Source organism: Oncorhynchus keta, chromosome 18 (assembly GCF_023373465.1).
Source record: "Oncorhynchus keta strain PuntledgeMale-10-30-2019 chromosome 18, Oket_V2, whole genome shotgun sequence".
Classification (NCBI taxonomy): domain Eukaryota; kingdom Metazoa; phylum Chordata; class Actinopteri; order Salmoniformes; family Salmonidae; genus Oncorhynchus; species Oncorhynchus keta.
Window position 1 is genome coordinate 52,637,789 of NC_068438.1, and position 20,504 is coordinate 52,658,292.

Genomic DNA, 20,504 nt, shown 5'->3' on the forward strand with positions numbered 1-20,504 from the left:
TGCTATGTTGTGTTGCTGCATGTTGTGTTGCTGCCATGTTGTGTTGCTGCCATGTTGTGTTGCTACCATGTTGTGTTGCTGCTGTTGTGTTGCCATGTTGTTTGCTGCCATGTTGTGTTGCTACCATGTTGTGTTGCTGCCATGTTGTGTTGCTGCCATGTTGTGTTGCTGCCATGTTGTGTTGCTACCATGTTGTGTTGCTGCCATGTTGTGTTGCTACCATGTTGTGTTGCTACCATGTTGTGTTGCTGCCATGTTGTGTTGCTGCCATGTTGTGTTGCTGCCATGCTGTGTTGCTGCCATGTTGTGCTGCTGCCATGTTGTGCTGCTACCATGTTGGTCTGCTGCCATGTTGTGTTGCTGCCATGTTGTGTTGCTGCTATGCTGTCTCTCTCCCCCGCTGTCGCTCCTCTCTGTCTCCTCCCTCTCCCCTCTCTCTCTGTGGCATCTCCCTTTCACCCTCTACTCCCTCTATTCCTTCATCTCCAACAGGAAGTGAGCTTGCTCGGCTGTGACAAATACTCGTACAACAGAGGGGGAAGAGAGGAAGAGAGCGATTTTACTGTAGTTCAACACCAGAACCCTGTCTCTCAGCAGAACAGAGGGAAGTGAGACTCCCCTCCCCAACCACAGTGAGTGTTTTGTGTTTGTGTGTGAGATCGAGAGAGACGCATAAGGGCCAATCTTTAAGAACGGAGACAAATTATACCCTAACAATCACTGAGGCATTTGTGTGAACAGTAACTTGGGGAAGTTTCTGTAGTATTATAAATGTAAGACTTACTGTCTTCCTTAATAAGCACAATGTCTTGTAAATCCAGATTGGATTTATACCAAAACATATTTACCCCCTACACACTCCGATAGATAAACATGTCCACCACAATATATATGCTGGCTTTATTGACTTCCAAAAAGCATTTGATTATTTTTGACATACATGACTGTTCTACAAAGGTATTGAATGTGGTTATAGGGGGTAAAACATGACATAATTAAACCAATGTATACTGGCAATATGTGAAGCCTCGAAACGGGCAATTAAATAACATAATTATTTAACCAGGAGCGGGGCCTTTGCCAGGATTGCAATCGCAGCAATCTTCAATATTTTCATCAATGAATTGGTCACTATTCTAGAAAAATCCTCAGCCCCTCGTGTTAGTCTCCACAATTTAGAGGTTAAATGCTGTCCAACACAGCAGAGCCTGGCGCTGCTAAAGCAGACCTGGGCTCTGGCAGTAAACCCCAAAAAGACATGTGTATTGAACCCATTGCACGTTATGGCAGCGAGGTGTGGGGTCCCACTTGCAAAATAAGATTTCATCAAATGGGACAAACACCCCACTGAAACCCTGCATGCAGAGTTCTGTAAGATTATCCTACATGTCCAGAGGAAAACTACAACCAATGCATGGAGAGATTTATGCCAATATCCACTAATAATAAAAACTTTAAATTTAGGAAAGATCTAGAATACAGTGACCCCCTCTCATATCATTACCAAGCCCTGCAATGCCAAGAGCTGAGCAAAGAAAAGTGTCCCCTCATCCAGCTGGTCCTGAGTTCACTAACCTGTTCTAATAACACACTGAAGCCTCAGTCCCCTCATCCAGCTGGTCCTGAGTTCACAAACCTGTTCTACTAACACACTGAAGCCTCAGTCCCCTCATCCAGCTGGTCCTGGGGCTGAGTTCACTAACCTGTTCTACTAACACACTGAAGCCTCAGTCCCCTCATCCAGCTGGTCCCGGGGCTGAGTTCACTAACCTGTTCTACTAACACACTGAAGCCTCAGTCCCCTCATCCAGCTGGTCCTGGGGCTGAGTTCACTAACCTGTTCTACTAACACACTGAAGCCTCAGTCCCCTCATCCAGCTGGTCCTGGGGCTGAGTTCACTAACCTGTTCTACTAACACACTGAAGCCTCAGTCCCCTCATCCAGCTGGTCCTGGGGCTGAGTTCACTAACCTGTTCTACTAACACACTGAAGCCTCAGTCCCCTCATCCAGCTGGTCCTGGGGCTGAGTTCACTAACCTGTTCTACTAACACACTGAAGCCTCAGTCCCCTCATCCAGCTGGTCCTGGGGCTGAGTTCACTAACCTGTTCTACTAACACACTGAAGCCTCAGTCCCCTCATCCAGCTGGTCCTGGGGCTGAGTTCACTAACCTGTTCTACTAACACACTGAAGCCTCAGTCCCCTCATCCAGCTGGTCCTGGGGCTGAGTTCACTAACCTGTTCTAATAACACACTGAAGCCTCAGTCCCCTCATCCAGCTGGTCCTGGGGCTGAGTTCACTAACCTGTTCTACTAACACACTGAAGCCTCAGTCCCCTCATCCAGCTGGTCCTGAGTTCACTAACCTGTTCTACTAACACACTGAAGCCTCAGTCCCCTCATCCAGCTGGTCCTGGTCCTAACCCTAACCCTAACCAAATTACAACACAGTCAAATCAAAACTACATTGCCTATTGGGAAACACAAGCACAAAGCAAAACGCAGTGCTATCTGGTCGTAAATCAGCAGTACAGCGTGGCTAACTATTTGACCATGGTTACTGATCAAAACCTTAGAAGAACCTTGAATAAGTTCAGCCTTAGTGAGCACAGCCTTGGAAAGGGTAGACAGAAAAAGCTGGCTATCAACAGAAGAAAATCTGTGGATCACTGCATTATGAATGGATTAGGGTTATCTGGCCCTGAGAGGAAAGGCTGTGGACCACTGCCTTATGAATGGATTAGGGTTATCTGGCCCTGAGAGGAAAGGCTGTGGATCACTGCATTATGAATGGTTATCTGAGAGGAAAATCACTGCATTATGAATGGAAGGGTTATCTGGCCCTGAGATAAGTTCCACTGCCTTATGAATGGATTAGCACAGGCCCTGAGAAAAGGCTGTGGATCACTGCAAAATGGATTAGGGTTATCTGGCCCTGAGAGGAAAATCTGTGGATCACTGCATTATGAATGGATTAGGGTTATCTGGCCCTGAGAGGAAAGGCTGTGGACCACTGCATTATGAATGGATTAGGGTTATCTGGCCCTGAGAGGAAAGGCTGTGGATCACTGCATTATGAATGGATTAGGGTTATCTGGCCCTGAGAGGAAAGGCTGTGGATCACTGCATTATGAATGGATTAGGGTTATCTGGCCCTGAGAGGAAAGGCTGTGGATCACTGCATTATGAATGGATTAGGGTTATCTGGCCCTGAGAGGAAAGGCTGTGGACCACTGCATTGTGAAAAAAAACAGAGCTGCGCTTCCTCATAAAATGCACCAAATACACAAAAATTAGAGAACACTATTTCCCCAAAATTTGAAATGATAATTCAGTCTGCCAATCAGAGTAGAGGACAAGGAGAGCTGTAGGCTGGCAGCAAGACAAGATGAGGGACGGATAGTGACAATAATGATATCTAGCATTATTAGCATCTAGTCCATTATATTTTCATCCCCCCCCCTTTTAAAGCCATTATAATTTATCTAGTCCATTACAATATTTGCTTCTACAGCTGAAATGACGATGATGATGTAGATGATGTTGATGATGTAGAGGATGATGATGATGTGGATGATGATGTGAATGATGATGATGGTGTAGATGATGATGATGATGATTTTGTCATGACGTTGGCCTGGGGGTTGGTTTATGACAGTCATAAATACCTCTTCCCCCCTTTTTCCTCTCTCTAGCCTACTAAGGTTACTTTTTCAAAACCCCTTGGTTAACATAGAGATTCTGGGAACATCAGAAGGTGGGGGGAAATTAACTATATTCTGGTAATCCGACCAATTGAACATATGCGTTGGTACTTAATGAATAGGATGTCAGTTCAGTGGTCATCTGAGACATTCCCATCCATGATAAGATGACATCAACTCTACAGTGGAAAGTCTACACATCGGAGTTATCGGATTCACATGTAATTGTTGTTCGATTTAAATGTTTGAATATGAAATTATTCGGGATGAAATGTGATTTTAGTTTCTAAAATGTGAAATTTGGGTTTTCATACGGTTAGGGCTCTGCTCAATCAGTGGCCCGCCCCTGTGAAGAGACATGGGTTATAAAACTTTTCAAACACGCCCTCCTCTCCCTTCCTATATAAAGCCTTGATGACAATATAACCTCCTGTTCCGAGGATGTGAGGACGACAGTCCGATGTCAGAATGGTTCAGATAATAACTACAGAACGAAGCCAACATCAGCGTGAGCTTCGGTTGCGAATGGTATGAACTTTGAACTCTTATTCACTACTACCAGCAGAGACATTCTTCAAAGGACTCGGTTGGGCAACACGGCCTTCCATCTACCACCAACCTACTGAAGCGCAGCTCAGAGTAAATATTTATTGCATTTTCCTTTTCCAAATGGGCGGTCATTTAGAATGCACAAGATACTGTATTTACGATAGCACAGCTTCTCCCTTTGTTCCTCAGTCTTCCCGCTCTTTCACTCAAACCCAGCCCCTTTTCTTTTGTGTAACAAGCTGTCATATCTGTTCCGCCCACTAGGGACGGTTTCCTTCATGACGTAATGTGTAATCAAGTTATGATTAATTATGTGTGTGTGTAATTCTGTGTGATTAGTTAGGTATTTAGTAAATAAATAATGAAACCCAATTTTGTATTGCTGATTCAACTTGTTAGCCAGGGTTCGTGAAGATAACCAAGAATTTACAACTTTCAGATGAGACTGAATTAAGGTGACGATTAATATTGACTGTTGATGATGATGTGGTTAATGAGGATGATGATGTGGTTGATGATGTAGATGTTGATGATGTGGTTGATGATGATGTAGATGATGTGGTTGATGATGATGTGGTTGATGATGTTGATGATGATGTGGTTGATGATGATGTGGTTGATGATGTTGATGATGATGATGAGGATGATGTAGATGATGATGAGGATGTTGATGATGTGGTTGTGATGATGATGATGATGAGGATGTTTGATGATGATGAGATGTTTATTGATGATGATGATGATGATGTTGATGTGGTTGATGATGATGTGGTTGATGATGATGGTGATGATGATGTGATGATGATGAGGATGTTGATCATGATGATGATGATGGTTGATGATGATGTGATGATGATGAGGATGTTGATCATGAGGATGATGATGATGATGTAGATGATGATGTGATTGATGATGTGGTTGATGATGATGTGGTTGATGATGATGATGATGATGATGATGTTGATCATGATGATGTGGTTGATGATGATGATGATGATGATGATTGATGATGATGAGGATGTTGATCATGATGATGTGATTGATGATGGTGATGATGATGATGATGTGATTGATGATGATGAGGATGTTGATCATGATGATGTGATTGATGATGATGATGATGTTGATCATGATGATGTGATTGATGATGATGATGATGTTGATCATGATGATGTGATTGATGATGATGATGATGTTGATCATGATGATGTGGTTGATGATGGTGGTGGTCCTTCTGTGGCTCAGTTGGTGAGCATGGCGCTTGAACGCCAGGGTAGTGGGTTGATTTGGGACCACCCATACGTAGAATGTATGATGATGATGTAATCGCTTTGATAAAAGCGTCATTGAATGGCATATATTATTATTATTATATTATGATGTGATTGATGATGATGATGATGATGATGATGATGATGTGATTGATGATGATGATGATGTTGATCATGATGATGTGGTTGATGATGATGAGGATGTTGATCATGATGATGTGATTGATGATGATGATGATGTTGATCATGATGATGTGATTGATGATGATGATGATGTTGATCATGATGATGTGGTTGATGATGATGATGATGATGTTGATCATGATGATGTGGTTGATGAATTAGATTACATGTTTAATATGAAAACACAGCTGTTATGGTCATACCTCCACACCAGTTTGAATGTGTGTTTAAAAAGTATGTTATCCAAGCTCCCAACTTGGTCTAAGAGCATTTCGTATTATTCTGTACATAACCCCGAGACTATATTTCGTATGATTTAGTATGTTACGTTTGATATGATTACATAAGACAGATGGTTACTTAAGGAAAAAACGAAAGTAGGGTGGTTGGTAGGTCTATAATGTAAACGTCTAGCAACCTAAAGATTGCGAGTTTGAATCTCATCTAATCTCTTAATAATGAGCAATTTTTCAACTACTTACTGCTTTTGAGCTACTTTGGAACTACTTAGCATGTTAGCTAACCCTTCCCTTTCCCCAAACCCTAACTTTAACCCTTTTAGCTAACTCTAACCTTAAACCTTTAACCCAACTCCTACACTTAACCCTAACCCCTAGCAACCTAGCTAGAATTTGTAACATCTCATACGTTTTGCAAATTCATAGCATATTGTACATGTTTGAACATGTGTATAATATAACACGTTTTGACAATTCGTAACATATTGTACGTTTTGCGAATCCGGGGCATATAATACGAATTACGTAACATATCATCCAAAATGGATGATGGACACCCACAAATGAATACATACTGTAACGACCCTGGGTTTATAAGAAACGTAACATATCATACTAAATGGAATGTCCCGATTTTAACGAGTAAAGAATAATACGAAATGCAATGATACCGGGTTGAAGCTCAGTATACTATTTCTTCAACAACAAAGTATTGTGTCTTGCGAAATATATCGACTTGTTTGCACAATGACATCTGCCAAGGCCAATAACATACTTAAATCATCAGCCTCAATATATCGTTCAACTGTTGCGCGAGAAGAGCGGCATCAATGCAACTGCGCGCAAAACTGAAGCCTCCGCCACTCCCTCTCTCTCTCTCTCCTTCGATCAACCTCGTCTCGTCCACTGCCTGTGAAGATATGACAGTGTAGTTATCTGTAAACACAGACCTCCGCTGTTCAAGGAGTGTGCTCACATCTCTCATTCCCTCTCCGCGTTAGTCGTGTAGGAGATCTCTCCTGCCTCTGAAGTGGCTTCGCTCAAACGCAGCAGCGCGGTCATCCGAGGAGACAGAGAAGAAGGCAGGAAAAGGTGCATATCGCGAATTCCTCAAGGATGGAGGTAAGCAACAGTTGTTAACACGTTTAGAATGAACTGTTTGGACAGTAGGATTTCGTTGTAGATAAAAAAAAAATATTCACGGAACTCAACTCTGCTGAAGTTGGTTTATTAACAACTTGTGGAAGTAGACTCTGTCGCCTTGGAAATGTGGAGCTGTTGGCTACAATTCTCTGCGGTGCGAAGTTATATCACAACGTATTTGCTTTGTATTTAATGTAAAGCTTCTTTTCATTGGGGATCAAATTGACTTTCTAATATTGGCTAGTTAAGCCACCCTGTACTTATTTCTGTGAAGAATCTCTGATTCACATTTTATCAGTGGTGGAAAAAGTCCCCAATTGTCATAGGTTACTTTAGTAAAAGTGAAAGTCACCCATTAAAATACTACCTGAGTAAAAGTCTAACCATCAAAAGTAAATGTTATTGCTAAAATCATTTTAAATCCCCTATATTTAGCAAACCAGACAGTTCTCTGTTTAGTGAGTCCTCCAGATCAGAGGCAGTAGGGATGACCAGGGATGTTCTCTGTTTAGTGAGTCCTCCAGATCAGAGGCAGTAGGGATGACCAGGGATGTTCCCTGTTTAGTAAGTCCTCCGGATCAGAGGCAGTAGGGATGTTCTCTGTTTAGTGAGTCCTCCGGATCAGAGGCAGTAGGGATGTTCTCTGTTTAGTGAGTCCTCCAGATCAGAGGCAGTAGGGATGACCAGGGATGTTCCCTGTTTAGTAAGTCCTCCGGATCAGAGGCAGTAGGGATGTTCTCTGTTTAGTGAGTCCTCCGGATCAGAGGCAGTAGGGATGTTCTCTGTTTAGTGAGTCCTCCAGATCAGTTAGGGATGTTCTCTGTTTAGTGAGTCCAGATCAGAGGCATTAGTGTTCTCTGTTTAGTGAGTCCTCCGGATCAGAGGCATTAGGGATGTTCTCTGTTTAGTGAGTCCTCCAGATCAGAGGCAGTAGGGATGTTCTCTGTTTAGTGAGTCCTCCAGATCAGAGGCAGTAGGGATGACCAGGGATGTTCCCTGTTTAGTAAGTCCTCCGGATCAGAGGCAGTAGGGATGTTCTCTGTTTAGTGAGTCCTCCAGATCAGAGGCAGTAGGGATGTTCTCTGTTTAGTGAGTCCTCCAGATCAGAGGCAGTAGGGATGACCAGGGATGTTCCCTGTTTAGTAAGTCCTCCGGATCAGAGGAGGGATGTTCTCTGTTTAGTGAGTCCTCCAGATCAGAGGCAGTAGGGATGACCAGGGATGTTCTCTGTTTAGTGAGTCATCCAGATCAGAGGCAGTAGGGATGACCAGGGATGTTCTCTGTTTAGTGAGTCCTCCAGATCAGAGGCAGTAGGGATGTTCTCTGTTTAGTGAGTCATCCAGATCAGAGGCAGTAGGGATGACCAGGGATGTTCTCTGTTTAGTGAGTCCTCCAGATCAGAGGCAGTAGGGATGACCAGGGATGTTCTCTGTTTAGTGAGTCCTCCAGATCAGAGGCAGTAGGGATGACCAGGGATGTTCTCTGTTTAGTGAGTCCTCCAGATCAGAGGCAGTAGGGATGACCAGGGATGTTCTCTGTTTAGTGAGTCCTCCAGATCAGAGGCAGTAGGGAGGACCAGGGATGTTCTCTGTTTAGTGAGTCCTCCAGATCAGAGGCAGTAGGGATTACCAGGGATGTTTCTCTGTTTAGTGAGTCCTCCAGATCAGAGGCAGTAGGGATGACAAGGGATGTTCTCTGTTTAGTGAGTCCTCCAGATCAGAGGCAGTAGGGATGACCAGGGATGTTCTCTGTTTAGTGAGTCCTCCAGATCAGAGGCAGTAGGAATGACCAGGGATGTTCTCTGTTTAGTGAGTCCTCCAGATCAGAGGCAATAGGGACGATCAGGGATGTTCTCTGTTTAGTGAGTCCTCCAGATCAGAGGCAGTAGGGATGACCAGGGATGTCCTCTGTTTAGTGAGTCCTCCAGATCAGAGGCAGTAGGGACGATCAGGGATGTTCTCTGTTTAGTGAGTCCTCCAGATCAGAGGCAGTAGGGATGACCAGGGATGTTCTCTGTTTAGTGAGTCCTCCAGATCAGAGGCAGTAGGGATGACCTCCAGATCAGGATGTGTTCTCTGTTTAGTGAGTCCTCCAGATCAGAGGCAGTAGGGATGACCAGGGATGTTCTCTGTTTAGTGAGTCCTCCAGATCAGAGGCAGTAGGGAGGACCAGGGATGTTCTCTGTTTAGTGAGTCCTCCAGATCAGAGGCAGTAGGGATTACCAGGGATGTTTCTCTGTTTAGTGAGTCCTCCAGATCAGAGGCAGTAGGGATGACAAGGGATGTTCTCTGTTTAGTGAGTCCTCCAGATCAGAGGCAGTAGGGATGACCAGGGATGTTCTCTGTTTAGTGAGTCCTCCAGATCAGAGGCAGTAGGGACGACCAGGGATGTTCTCTGTTTAGTGAGTCCTCCAGATCAGAGGCAGTAGGGACGACCAGGGATGTTCTCTGTTTAGTGAGTCCTCCAGATCAGAGGCAGTAGGGATGACCAGGGATGTTCTCTGTTTAGTGAGTCCTCCAGATCAGAGGCAGTAGGGACGACCAGGGATGTTCTCTGTTTAGTGAGTCCTCCAGATCAGAGGCAGTAGGGATGACCAGGGATGTTCTCTGTGTAGTGAGTCATCCAGATCAGAGGCAGTAGGGGGGTTCTCTGTTTAGTGAGTCCTCCAGATCAGAGGCAGTAGGGATGTTCTCTGTTTAGTGAGTCCTCCAGATCAGAGGCAGTAGGGATGACCAGGGATGTTCTCTGTTTAGTGAGTCCTCCAGATCAGAGGCAGTAGGGATGTTCTCTGTTTAGTGAGTCCTCCAGATCAGAGGCAGTAGGGATGACCAGGGATGTTCTCTGTTTAGTGAGTCCTCCAGATCAGAGGCAGTAGGGATGACAAGGGATGTTCTCTGTTTAGTGAGTCCTCCAGATCAGAGGCAGTAGGGATGACCAGGGATGTTCTCTGTTTAGTGAGTCCTCCAGATCAGAGGCAGTAGGGACGACCAGGGATGTTCTCTGTTTAGTGAGTCCTCCAGATCAGAGGCAGTAGGGACGACCAGGGATGTTCTCTGTTTAGTGAGTCCTCCAGATCAGAGGCAGTAGGGATGACCAGGGATGTTCTCTGTTTAGTGAGTCCTCCAGATCAGAGGCAGTAGGGACGACCAGGGATGTTCTCTGTTTAGTGAGTCCTCCAGATCAGAGGCAGTAGGGATGACCAGGGATGTTCTCTGTGTAGTGAGTCATCCAGATCAGAGGCAGTAGGGGGGTTCTCTGTTTAGTGAGTCCTCCAGATCAGAGGCAGTAGGGATGTTCTCTGTTTAGTGAGTCCTCCAGATCAGAGGCAGTAGGGATGACCAGGGATGTTCTCTGTTTAGTGAGTCCTCCAGATCAGAGGCAGTAGGGATGTTCTCTGTTTAGTGAGTCCTCCAGATCAGAGGCAGTAGGGACGACCAGGGATGTTCTCTGTTTAGTGAGTCCTCCAGATCAGAGGCAGTAGGGATGTTCTCTTTTTAGTGAGTCCTCCAGATCAGAGGCAGTAGGGATGACCAGGGATGTTCTCTGTTTAGTGAGTCCTCCAGATCAGAGGCAGTAGGGATGACCAGGGATGTTCTCTGTTTAGTGAGTCCTCCAGATCAGAGGCAGTAGGGATGACCAGGGATGTTCTCTGTTTAGTGAGTCCTCCAGATCAGAGGCAGTAGGGATGACCAGGGATGTTCTCTTGATAAGTGTGTGAATTAGACCATTTTTCCTGTCCTGATAAGCATTCAACATCGAACAAATACATCCGGGTGTACAGAGTAAAAAGTATATGATTTTCTTTAGGAATGTAGTGAAATTAAAGTAAAAGTTGTCAAATATAAATAGTAAAGTACAGACAAGTAGTACTTTAAAGTATTTTGTACTGAAGTACTTTATACCATTGCAATTTTATAACCATTTAACTAAGCATAGCACATCCAGTCAAGTGACTTGGTCACAGCCTACTGGAAACAGGCGTCAATTCAACGTCCACTTCATTTCATTGAAACAACGCTGATTCAATCACTGTGTTCCCGCCACCCCGTCGGTAAAGGTAGGAAACAACAACCTCCACTTCGCCGATCCTCAACACTGGGGCCCCACAAGGGTGCGTGCTCAGCCCCCTCCTGTACTTCCTGTTCACCCATGACTGCGTGGCCACGCCTCCAACACAATCATCAAGTTTACAGACGACACAACCATAGTAGGCCTGATTACCAACAATGACGAGACTTCCTACAGGGAGGAGGTGAGGGCCCTGGTGGAGTGGTGCCAGGAAAGTAACCTCTCCCTCAACATCAACAAAACGAAGGAGCTGATCATGGACTTCAGGAAACAGAAGAGGGAGCCACGCCCCCTATCCACATCAACAGAACCGCAGTGGAGAAGGTGGAAAGTTTTAAGTTCCTCGGCGTACACATCACTGACAAACTGAAATGGTCCACCCACACAGACAGTGTGATGAAGAAGGTGCAATAGCGCCTCTTCAACTTCAGGAGGCTGACGAAATTTGGCTTGTCACCTAAAACCCTCACATACTTTTACAGATGCACAATTGAGAGCATCCTGTCGGGCTGTATCACCGCCTGGTACGGCAACTGCACCGTCCACAACCGTAAGGCTCTCCAGAGGGTAGTGAGGTCTACGCTACGCATCACCGGGGGCAAACTACCTGCCCTCCAGGACACCTACACCACCCGATGTCACAGGAAGGCACATAAAGATCAAGGACAACAACCACCCGAGCCACTGCCTGTTCACCCCACTATCATCCAGAAGGCGAGGTCAGTACAGGTGCATCAAAGATGGGACCAAGAGACTGAAAATCAGCTTTTATCTCAATGCCATCAGACTGTTAAATAGCCACCACTAGCCTGCTTCCACCTGGCTCGTCAACCCTGCACCTTAGAAGCTGCTGCCCTACGTACATAGACATGGAATCACTGTTCACTTTAATAATGTATACACCCTGCTTTACCCTATACACCCTGCTTTACCCTGCTTTACTCACCTACTGGTCCTTCTGTGGCTCAGTTGGTAGAGCATGGCGCTTGTAACGCCAGGGTAGTGGGTTCGATTCCCGGGACCACCCATACGTAGAATGTATGCACACATGACTGTAAGTCGCTTTGGATAAAAGCGTCAGCTAAATGGCATATATTATTATTATTATTATGTATATACTGCACTCATTCATATATCCTTATGTACATGTTCCTTATCCCCTTACACTGTGTATAAGACAGTAGTTTTGGAATTGTTAGTTAGATTACTTGTTGGTTATCACTGCATTGTCGGAACTAGAAGCACAAGCATTTCGCTACACTCGCATTAACATCTGCTAACCATGTGTATGTGACAAATAACATTTGATTTGATTTGATTTATTTAATCACTCTGACATTGCTCATCCTAATATTTATATATTTCTTAATTCCATTTAATTTTACTTTTAGATTTGTGTGTATTTTTGTGAATTGTTAGATACTATTGCACTTTTAGAGCTGGAAACACAAGCATTTCGTTACAGCCGCAATAACATCTGCTAAATATGTGCATGTGACCATTTGATTTGATTTACTGAGTCATATGGGCCCTGGTCAAAAGTAGTTCACCGTGTATGGAATAGGGTGCTGTTTGGGACACAACTTCAGCAGAGTTATAAATCTGTTCCCATGAAGAGAACAGAGAGGGGGAATCCAAGATCCAACAAGTTGTTTACTATTTTGTAATGAAAAATCCATGAAGTCAGCTGAGTTCTCGAAAAATCAATTTGCTGTTTCTCTTCTCTCTCTCTTCTCTCTCTCTTCTCTCTCTCTCTCTCTCTCTCTCTCTCTCTCTCTCTCTCTCTCTCTCTCTCTCTCTCTCTCTCTCTCTTTCATCTCTCTCTCTCTCTCTCTCTCTCTCTATCTCTTTCATCCTCTCTCTCTCTCTCTCTCTCTCTCTCTCTCTCTCTCTCTCTCTCATTCTCTCTCTCTCTCTCTCTCTCTCTCTCTCTCTCTCTTCTCTCTTTCTTCTCTCTCTTTCTTCTCTCTCTTCTCTCTCTTTCATCTCTCTCTCTCTCTTCTCTCTCTCTCTCTCTCTCTCTCTCTCTCTCTCTCTCTCTCTCTTCTCTCTCTCTCTCTCTCTCTTCTCTCTCTCTCTTTCATTCTCTCTCTCTCTCTTTCATTCTCTCTCTTTCATTCTCTCTCCCTTTCATTCTCTCTCTCTCTCTTTCATTCTCTCTCCCCCCAAAAAAAAAAAAATATATATATTAAGGACATTTTTAAAAATACATTTGAACATTTTAAATGTTAATGTTTAGCTCACACGATTTTTAAAGTATGCATTAAAATGTCTGTAATATAATAAACATGAACAAAAATTAATGTAGGCATTAAAAAATCAGTTTCTATAGATTTACAAAATATTATTTTACATTGGAAAAGGAGTGCCAAGATGGCTGCCTTGTGGCTTCAATACAGCACCTCCTGTCAGTCATCCAGGGTTTATGCACATCATTGGGTTTTACAGCAGGATACTATGGAAGTCCAAAGAGGACATATGAATAATAATAAAATAGTTCCCTATTTATCTCGCGATCACTACATCACAAAAGTTGTTTTGTTGAGATCACGAGATAATCAAAAGTACCATCATCCATTGATCTGTTCAGATGTGATGACTCAACAGCACCTCTTCACTCCTGTCCTGTGTCTCTCTTACCCCTCCACTCTCACCAGTCCTGTGTCTCTCTTACCCCTCCACTCCTGTCCTGTGTCTCTCTTACCCCTTCACTCTCTCCAGTCCTGTGTCTCTCACACCTTCACTCTCTCCAGTCCTGTGTCTCTCACCCCTCCACTCTCTCCAGTCCTGTGTCTCTCATCCCTCCACTCCTGTCCTGTCCTGTGTCTCTCACCCCTTCACTCTCTCCTGTCCTGTGTCTCTCACCCCTTCACTCTCTCCAGTCCTGTGTCTCTCACTCCTTCACTCTCTCCTGTCCTGTGTCTCTCACCCCTTCACTCTCTCCTGTCCTGTGTCTCTCACCCCTTCACTCTCTCCAGTCCTGTGTCTCTCACCCCTTCACTCTCTCCAGTCCTGTCTCTCACTCCTTCACTCTCTCCAGTCCTGTGTCTCTCACTCCTTCACTCTCTCCTGTCCTGTGTCTCTCACCCCTTCACTCTCACCAGTCCTGTGTCTCTCACCCCTCCACTCCTGTCCTGTGTCTCTCACCCCTTCACTCTCTTCCAGTCCTGTGTCTCTCACCCCTCCACTCTCACCAGTCCTGTGTCTCTCCCCTCTCTTACCCCTCCACTCTCACCAGTCCTGTGTCTCTCACCCCTTCACTCTCTCCAGTCCTGTGTCTCTCACTCCTTCACTCTCTCCTGTCCTGTGTCTCTCACCCCTTCACTCTCTCCTGTCCTGTGTCTCTCACCCCTTCACTCTCTCCAGTCCTGTGTCTCTCACCCCTTCACTCTCTCCAGTCCTGTGTCTCTCACTCCTTCACTCTCTCCAGTCCTGTGTCTCTCACTCCTTCACTCTCTCCTGTCCTGTGTCTCTCACCCCTTCACTCTCTCCTGTCCTGTGTCTCTCACCCCTTCACTCTCACCAGTCCTGTGTCTCTCACCCCTCCACTCCTGTCCTGTGTCTCTCACCCCTTCACTCTCTTCCAGTCCTGTGTCTCTCACCCCTCCACTCTCACCAGTCCTGTGTCTCTCCCCTCTCTTACCCCTCCACTCTCACCAGTCCTGTGTCTCTCACCCCTTCACTCTCTCCTGTCCTGTGTCTCTCACCCCTTCACTCTCTCCTGTCCTGTGTCTCTCACCCCTTCACTCTCTCCTGTCCTGTGTCTCTCACCCCTTCACTCTCTCCAGTCCTGTGTCTCTCACCCCTTCACTCTCTCCTGTCCTGTGTCTCTCACCCCTTCACTCTCTCCAGTCCTGTGTCTCTCACCCCTTCATTCTCTCCAGTCCTGTGTCTCTCCCCTCTCACTCCTTCACTCTCTCCAGTCCTGTGTCTCTCATTCCTTCACTCTCTCCAGTCCTGTGTCTCTCACCCCTTCATTCTCTCCAGTCCTGTGTCTCACCCCTTCACTCTCTCCAGTCCTGTGTCTCTCCCCTCTCACTCCTTCACTCTCTCCAGTCCTGTGTCTCTCATTCCTTCACTCTCTCCAGTCCTGTGTCTCTCACCCCTTCATTCTCTCCTGTCCTGTGTCTCACCCCTTCATTCTCTCCAGTCCTGTGTCTCACCCCTTCATTCTCTCCAGTCCTGTGTCTCACCCCTTCATTCTCTCCAGTCCTGTGTCTCACCCCTTCATTCTCTCCAGTCCTGTGTCTCACCCCTTCATTCTCTCCAGTCCTGTGTCTCACCCCTTCATTCTCTCCAGTCCTGTGTCTCACCCCTTCATTCTCTCCAGTCCTGTGTCTCACCCCTTCATTCTCTCCAGTCCTGTGTCTCACCCCTTCATTCTCTCCAGTCCTGTGTCTCTCCCCCTATAAGCGTGTTGAGGGCCTTTCCCTATAAGCATGTTGAGGGCCTTTCCCTATAAGCGTGTTGAGGGCCTTTCCCTATAAGCGTGTTGAGGGCCTTCCCCTATAAGCGTGTTGAGGGCCTTTCCCTATAAGCATGTTGAGGGCCTTTCCCTATAAGCGTGTTGAAGGCCTTTCCCTATAAGCATGTTGAGGGCCTTTCCCTATAAGCGTGTTGAAGGCCTTTCCCTATAAGCGTGTTGAGGGCCTTCCCCTATAAGCGTGTTGAGGGCCTTCCCCTATAAGCGTGTTGAGGGCCTTTCCCTATAAGCGTGTTGAGGGCCTTTCTCTATAAGCGTGTTGAGGGCCTTTCCCTATAAGCATGTTGAAGGCCTTTCCCTATAAGTGTGTTGAAGGCCTTTCCCTATAAGCGTGTTGAGGGCCTTTCTCTATAAGCGTGTTGAAGGCCTTTCCCTATAAGCGTGTTGAGGGCCTTTCTCTATAAGCGTGTTGAGGGCCTTTCCCTATAAGCGTGTTGAGGGCCTTTCCCTATAAGCATGTTGAAGGCCTTTCCCTATAAGCGTGTTGAGGGCCTTCCCCTATAAGCGTGTTGAGGGCCTTTCTCTATAAGCGTGTTGAGGGCCTTTCTCTATAAGCGTGTTGAGGGCCTTTCCCTATAAGCGTGTTGAGGGCCTTTCCCTATAAGCATGTTGAGGGCCTTTCCCTATAAGCGTGTTGAGGGCCTTCCCCTATAAGCGTGTTGAGGGCCTTCCCCTATAAGCATGTTGAGGGCCTTCCCCTATAAGCGTGTTGAGGGCCTTCCCCTATAAGCGTGTTGAGGGCCTTCCCCTATAAGCGTGTTGAGGGCCTTCCCCTATAAGCGTGTTGAAGGCCTTTCCCTATAAGCATGTTGAGGGCCTTTCTCTATAAGCGTGTTGAAGGCCTTTCCCTATAAGCGTGTTGAGGGCCTTTCCCTATAAGCGTGTTGAGGGCCTTCCCCTATAAGCGTGTTGAGGGCCTTCCCCTATAAGCGTGTTGAGGGCCTTCCCCTATAAGCGTGTTGAAGGCCTTTCCCTATAAGCGTGTTGAAGGCCTTCCCCTATAAGCGTGTTGAGGGCCTTCCCCTATAAGCATGTTGAAGGCCTTTCCCTATAAGCGTGTTGAGGGCCTTCCCCTATAAGCGTGTTGAAGGCCTTTCCCTATAAGCGTGTTGAGGGCCTTCCCCTATAAGCGTGTTGAGGGCCTTCCCCTATAAGCGTGTTGAGGGCCTTTCCTTTAAGCGTGTTGAAGGCCTTTCCCTATAAGCGTGTTGAGGGCCTTTCTCTATAAGCGTGTTGAGGGCCTTCCCCTATAAGCATGTTGAGGGCCTTTCCCTATAAGCGTGTTGAGGGCCTTCCCCTATAAGCGTGTTGAAGGCCTTTCCCTATAAGCATGTTGAGGGCCTTCCCCTATAAGCGTGTTGAGGGCCTTTCCCTATAAGCATGTTGAGGGCCTTCCCCTATAAGCATGTTGAGGGCCTTCCCCTATAAGCATGTTGAGGGCCTTCCCCTATAAGCGTGTTGAGGGCCTTTCCCTATAAGCATGTTGAGGGCCTTTCTCTATAAGCATGTTGAGGGCCTTCCCCTATAAGCGTGTTGAAGGCCTTTCCCTATAAGCATGTTGAGGGCCTTCCCCTATAAGCGTGTTGAAGGCCTTTCCCTATAAGCATGTTGAGGGCCTTTCCCTTTAAGCGCGTTGAGGGCCTTTCCCTATAAGCGTGTTGAGGGCCTTTCTCTATAAGCGTGTTGAGGGCCTTCCCCTATAAGCGTGTTGAAGGCCTTTCCCTTTAAGCGTGTTGAGGGCCTTTCCCTATAAGCGTGTTGAAGGCCTTCCCCTATAAGCGTGTTGAGGGCCTTTCCCTATAAGCGTGTTGAGGGCCTTTCCCTATAAGCATGTTGAGGGCCTTTCCCTATAAGCGTGTTGAGGGCCTTCCCTATAAGCGTGTTGAGGGCCTTCCCCTATAAGCGTGTTGAGGGCCTTTCCCTATAAGCGTGTTGAAGGCCTTTCCCTATAAGCGTGTTGAGGGCCTTTCCCTTTAAGCGTGTTGAGGGCCTTCCCCTATAAGCGTGTTGAGGGCCTTCCCCTATAAGCGTGTTGAAGGCCTTTCCCTATAAGCGTGTTGAGGGCCTTCCCCTATAAGCGTGTTGAGGGCCTTCCCTATAAGCGTGTTGAGGGCCTTTCCCTATAAGCGTGTTGAAGGCCTTTCCCTATAAGCGTGTTGAGGGCCTTCCCCTATAAGCGTGTTGAGGGCCTTTCCCTATAAGCGTGTTGAGGGCCTTTCCCTATAAGCGTGTTGAAGGCCTTCCCCTATAAGCGTGTTGAAGGCCTTTCCCTATAAGCGTGTTGAGGGCCTTTCCCTATAAGCGTGTTGAAGGCCTTTCCCTATAAGCGTGTTGAGGGCCTTCCCCTATAAGCGTGTTGAGGGCCTTTCCCTATAAGCGTGTTGAGGGCCTTTCCCTATAAGCGTGTTGAGGGCCTTCCCCTATAAGCGTGTTGAGGGCCTTTCCCTATAAGCGTGTTGAGGGCCTTTCCCTATAAGCGTGTTGAGGGCCTTCCCCTATAAGCGTGTTGAGGGCCTTTCCCTATAAGCATGTTGAGGGCCTTTCCCTATAAGCGTGTTGAGGGCCTTTCCCTATAAGCGTGTTGAGGGCCTTTCCCTATAAGCGTGTTGAGGGCCTTTCCCTTTAAGCGTGTTGAGGGCCTTTCCCTATAAGCGTGTTGAAGGCCTTTCCCTATAAGCCTTTCCCGTATAAGCGTGTTGGGCCTTCCCTATAAGCGTGGGCCTTTCCCTATAAGCGTGTTGAAGGCCTTCCCCTATAAGCGTGTTGAGGGCCTTCCCCTATAAGCGTGTTGAAGGCCTTCCCTATGTTGAAAGCGTGTTGAAGGCCTTTCCCTATAAGCGTGTTGAGGGCCTTTCCCTATAAGCGTGTTGAGGGCCTTTCCCTGTTGAAGGCCTTTCCCTATAAGCGTGTTGAAGGCCTTTCCCTATAAGCGTGTTGAGGGCCTTTCCCTATAAGCGTGTTGAGGGCCTTTCCCTATAAGCGTGTTGAGGGCCTTTCCCTATAAGCGTGTTGAAGGCCTTTCCCTATAAGCGTGTTGAAGGCCTTTCCCTATAAGCGTGTTGAGGGCCTTTCCCTATAAGCGTGTTGAGGGCCTTTCCCTATAAGCGTGTTGAGGGCCTTTCCCTATAAGCGTGTTGAGGGCCTTTCCCTATAAGCGTGTTGAGGGCCTTTCCCTATAAGCATGTTGAGGGCCTTTCCCTATAAGCGTGTTGAAGGCCTTTCCCTATAAGCGTGTTGAGGGCCTTTCCCTATAAGCGTGTTGAGGGCCTTTCCCTATAAGCGTGTTGAGGGCCTTCCCTATAAGCGTGTTGAGGGCCTTTCCTATAATAAGCGTGTTGAGGGCCTTTCCCTATAACCGTGTTGAGGGCCTTTCCCTATAAGCGTGTTGAGGGCCTTCCCTATAAGCGTGTTGAGGGCCTTTCCCTATAAGCGTGTTGAGAGCCTTTCCCTATAAGCATGTTGAAGGCCTTTCCCTATAAGCGTGTTGAGGGCCTTTCCCTATAAGCGTGTTGAGGGCCTTTCCCTATAAGCATGTTGAGGGCCTTTCCCTATAAGCATGTTGAGGGCCTTTCCCTATAAGCGTGTTGAGGGCCTTCCCCTATAAGCGTGTTGAGGGCCTTCCCCTATAAGCGTGTTGAAGGCCTTTCCCTATAAGCGTGTTGAAGGCCTTTCCCTATAAGCGTGTTGAGGGCCTTTCCCTATAAGCGTGTTGAGGGCCTTTCCCTATAAGCGTGTTGAGGGCCTTTCCCTATAAGCGTGTTGAGGGCCTTCCCCTATAAGCGTGTTGAGGGCCTTTCCCTATAAGCGTGTTGAAGGCCTTTCCCTATAAGCATGTTGAGGGCCTTTCCCTATAACCGTGTTGAGGGCCTTTCCCTATAAGCGTGTTGAGGGCCTTTCCCTATAAGCATGTTGAGGGCCTTCCCCTATAAGCGTGTTGAGGGCCTTTCCCTATAAGCGTGTTGAGGGCCTTTCCCTATAAGCGTGTTGAGGGCCTTTCCCTATAAGCGTGTTGAGGGCCTTTCCCTATAAGCGTGTTGAGGGCCTTTCCCTATAAGCGTGTTGAGGGCCTTTCCCTATAAGCGTGTTGAGGGCCTTTCCCTATAAGCGTGTTGAGGGCCTTTCTCTATAAGCATGTTGAAAGTCTGTTGTTATTTAGTATTCTGTATAATAACAGTTTTTTTCCCTAAAGTTTGCTAAGCGCCGGTAACAGGCTGATTGGTCGGCTGTTGGAACCAGTAAAGGGTGCTGTTCTTTGGGCAGTGGAATGACATTTCCTCCCTTCAGGCCTAAGGAAACCTAGGCTTAGATTGAAGATGTGGCAAACAGGAGTCGCAATGTATTCCACTATCAACCTCAGAAAATTGACTGTCCAGATTGTCGGGACCAAGTGGTTTATAGATAACAATCATTTCTTCTCCTCGTTAACCTTTTTTTCGGAAATCAAACATTCCGTTGAATATGAAGGCTCAGCGTTTGTTGTTTGCATATTCATTCAACAAAAAAAGTTACTAAAGTAGTTGGTCAAAGGGGTTTTGTTATGAACAAGCCATCAATCAATCAATCAATCAATCAATCAATCAATCAATCAATCAATAACATTGATTTATAAAGCCATTTTTTACATCAGCTGATATCTCAAAGTGCTGCCCAGCCTAAAACCCCTAACAGCAAGCAATGCAGGTGTAAAAGCACGGTGGCTAGGAAAAACTCCCTAGAAAGGCCAAAACCTAGTAAGAAACCTAGAGAGGAACCAGGCTATGAGGGGGTGGCCTGTCCTCTTCTGGCTGTGCCGGGTGGAGATTATAAACCTAGAGAGGAACCAGGCTATGAGGGGTGGAGATTATAAACCTAGAGAGGAACCAG

General features: G+C 46.4%; 1 protein-coding gene across 2 annotated transcripts in view; it reads left to right on the top strand.

Annotated features, from left to right (window-relative positions):
- The first annotated feature begins 495 nt into the window (after positions 1-495).
- Positions 496-20,504, top strand: part of zgc:153184 (uncharacterized protein LOC751652 homolog) — a 103,009-nt gene continuing 83,000 nt past the window's right edge. The window contains exon 1 of one of the 2 annotated variants that reach the window (XM_052468832.1): positions 496-632. Coding sequence is in view for 1 of the 2 variants with exons in the window: in XM_052468831.1 (XP_052324791.1) it covers positions 7,064-7,069 (6 nt within the window). In the remaining variant the exon portion in view is untranslated. Of the gene's footprint in view, positions 633-6,761; positions 7,070-20,504 lie in introns of those variants that run through there. The other variant, XM_052468831.1, reaches the window with a different exon arrangement.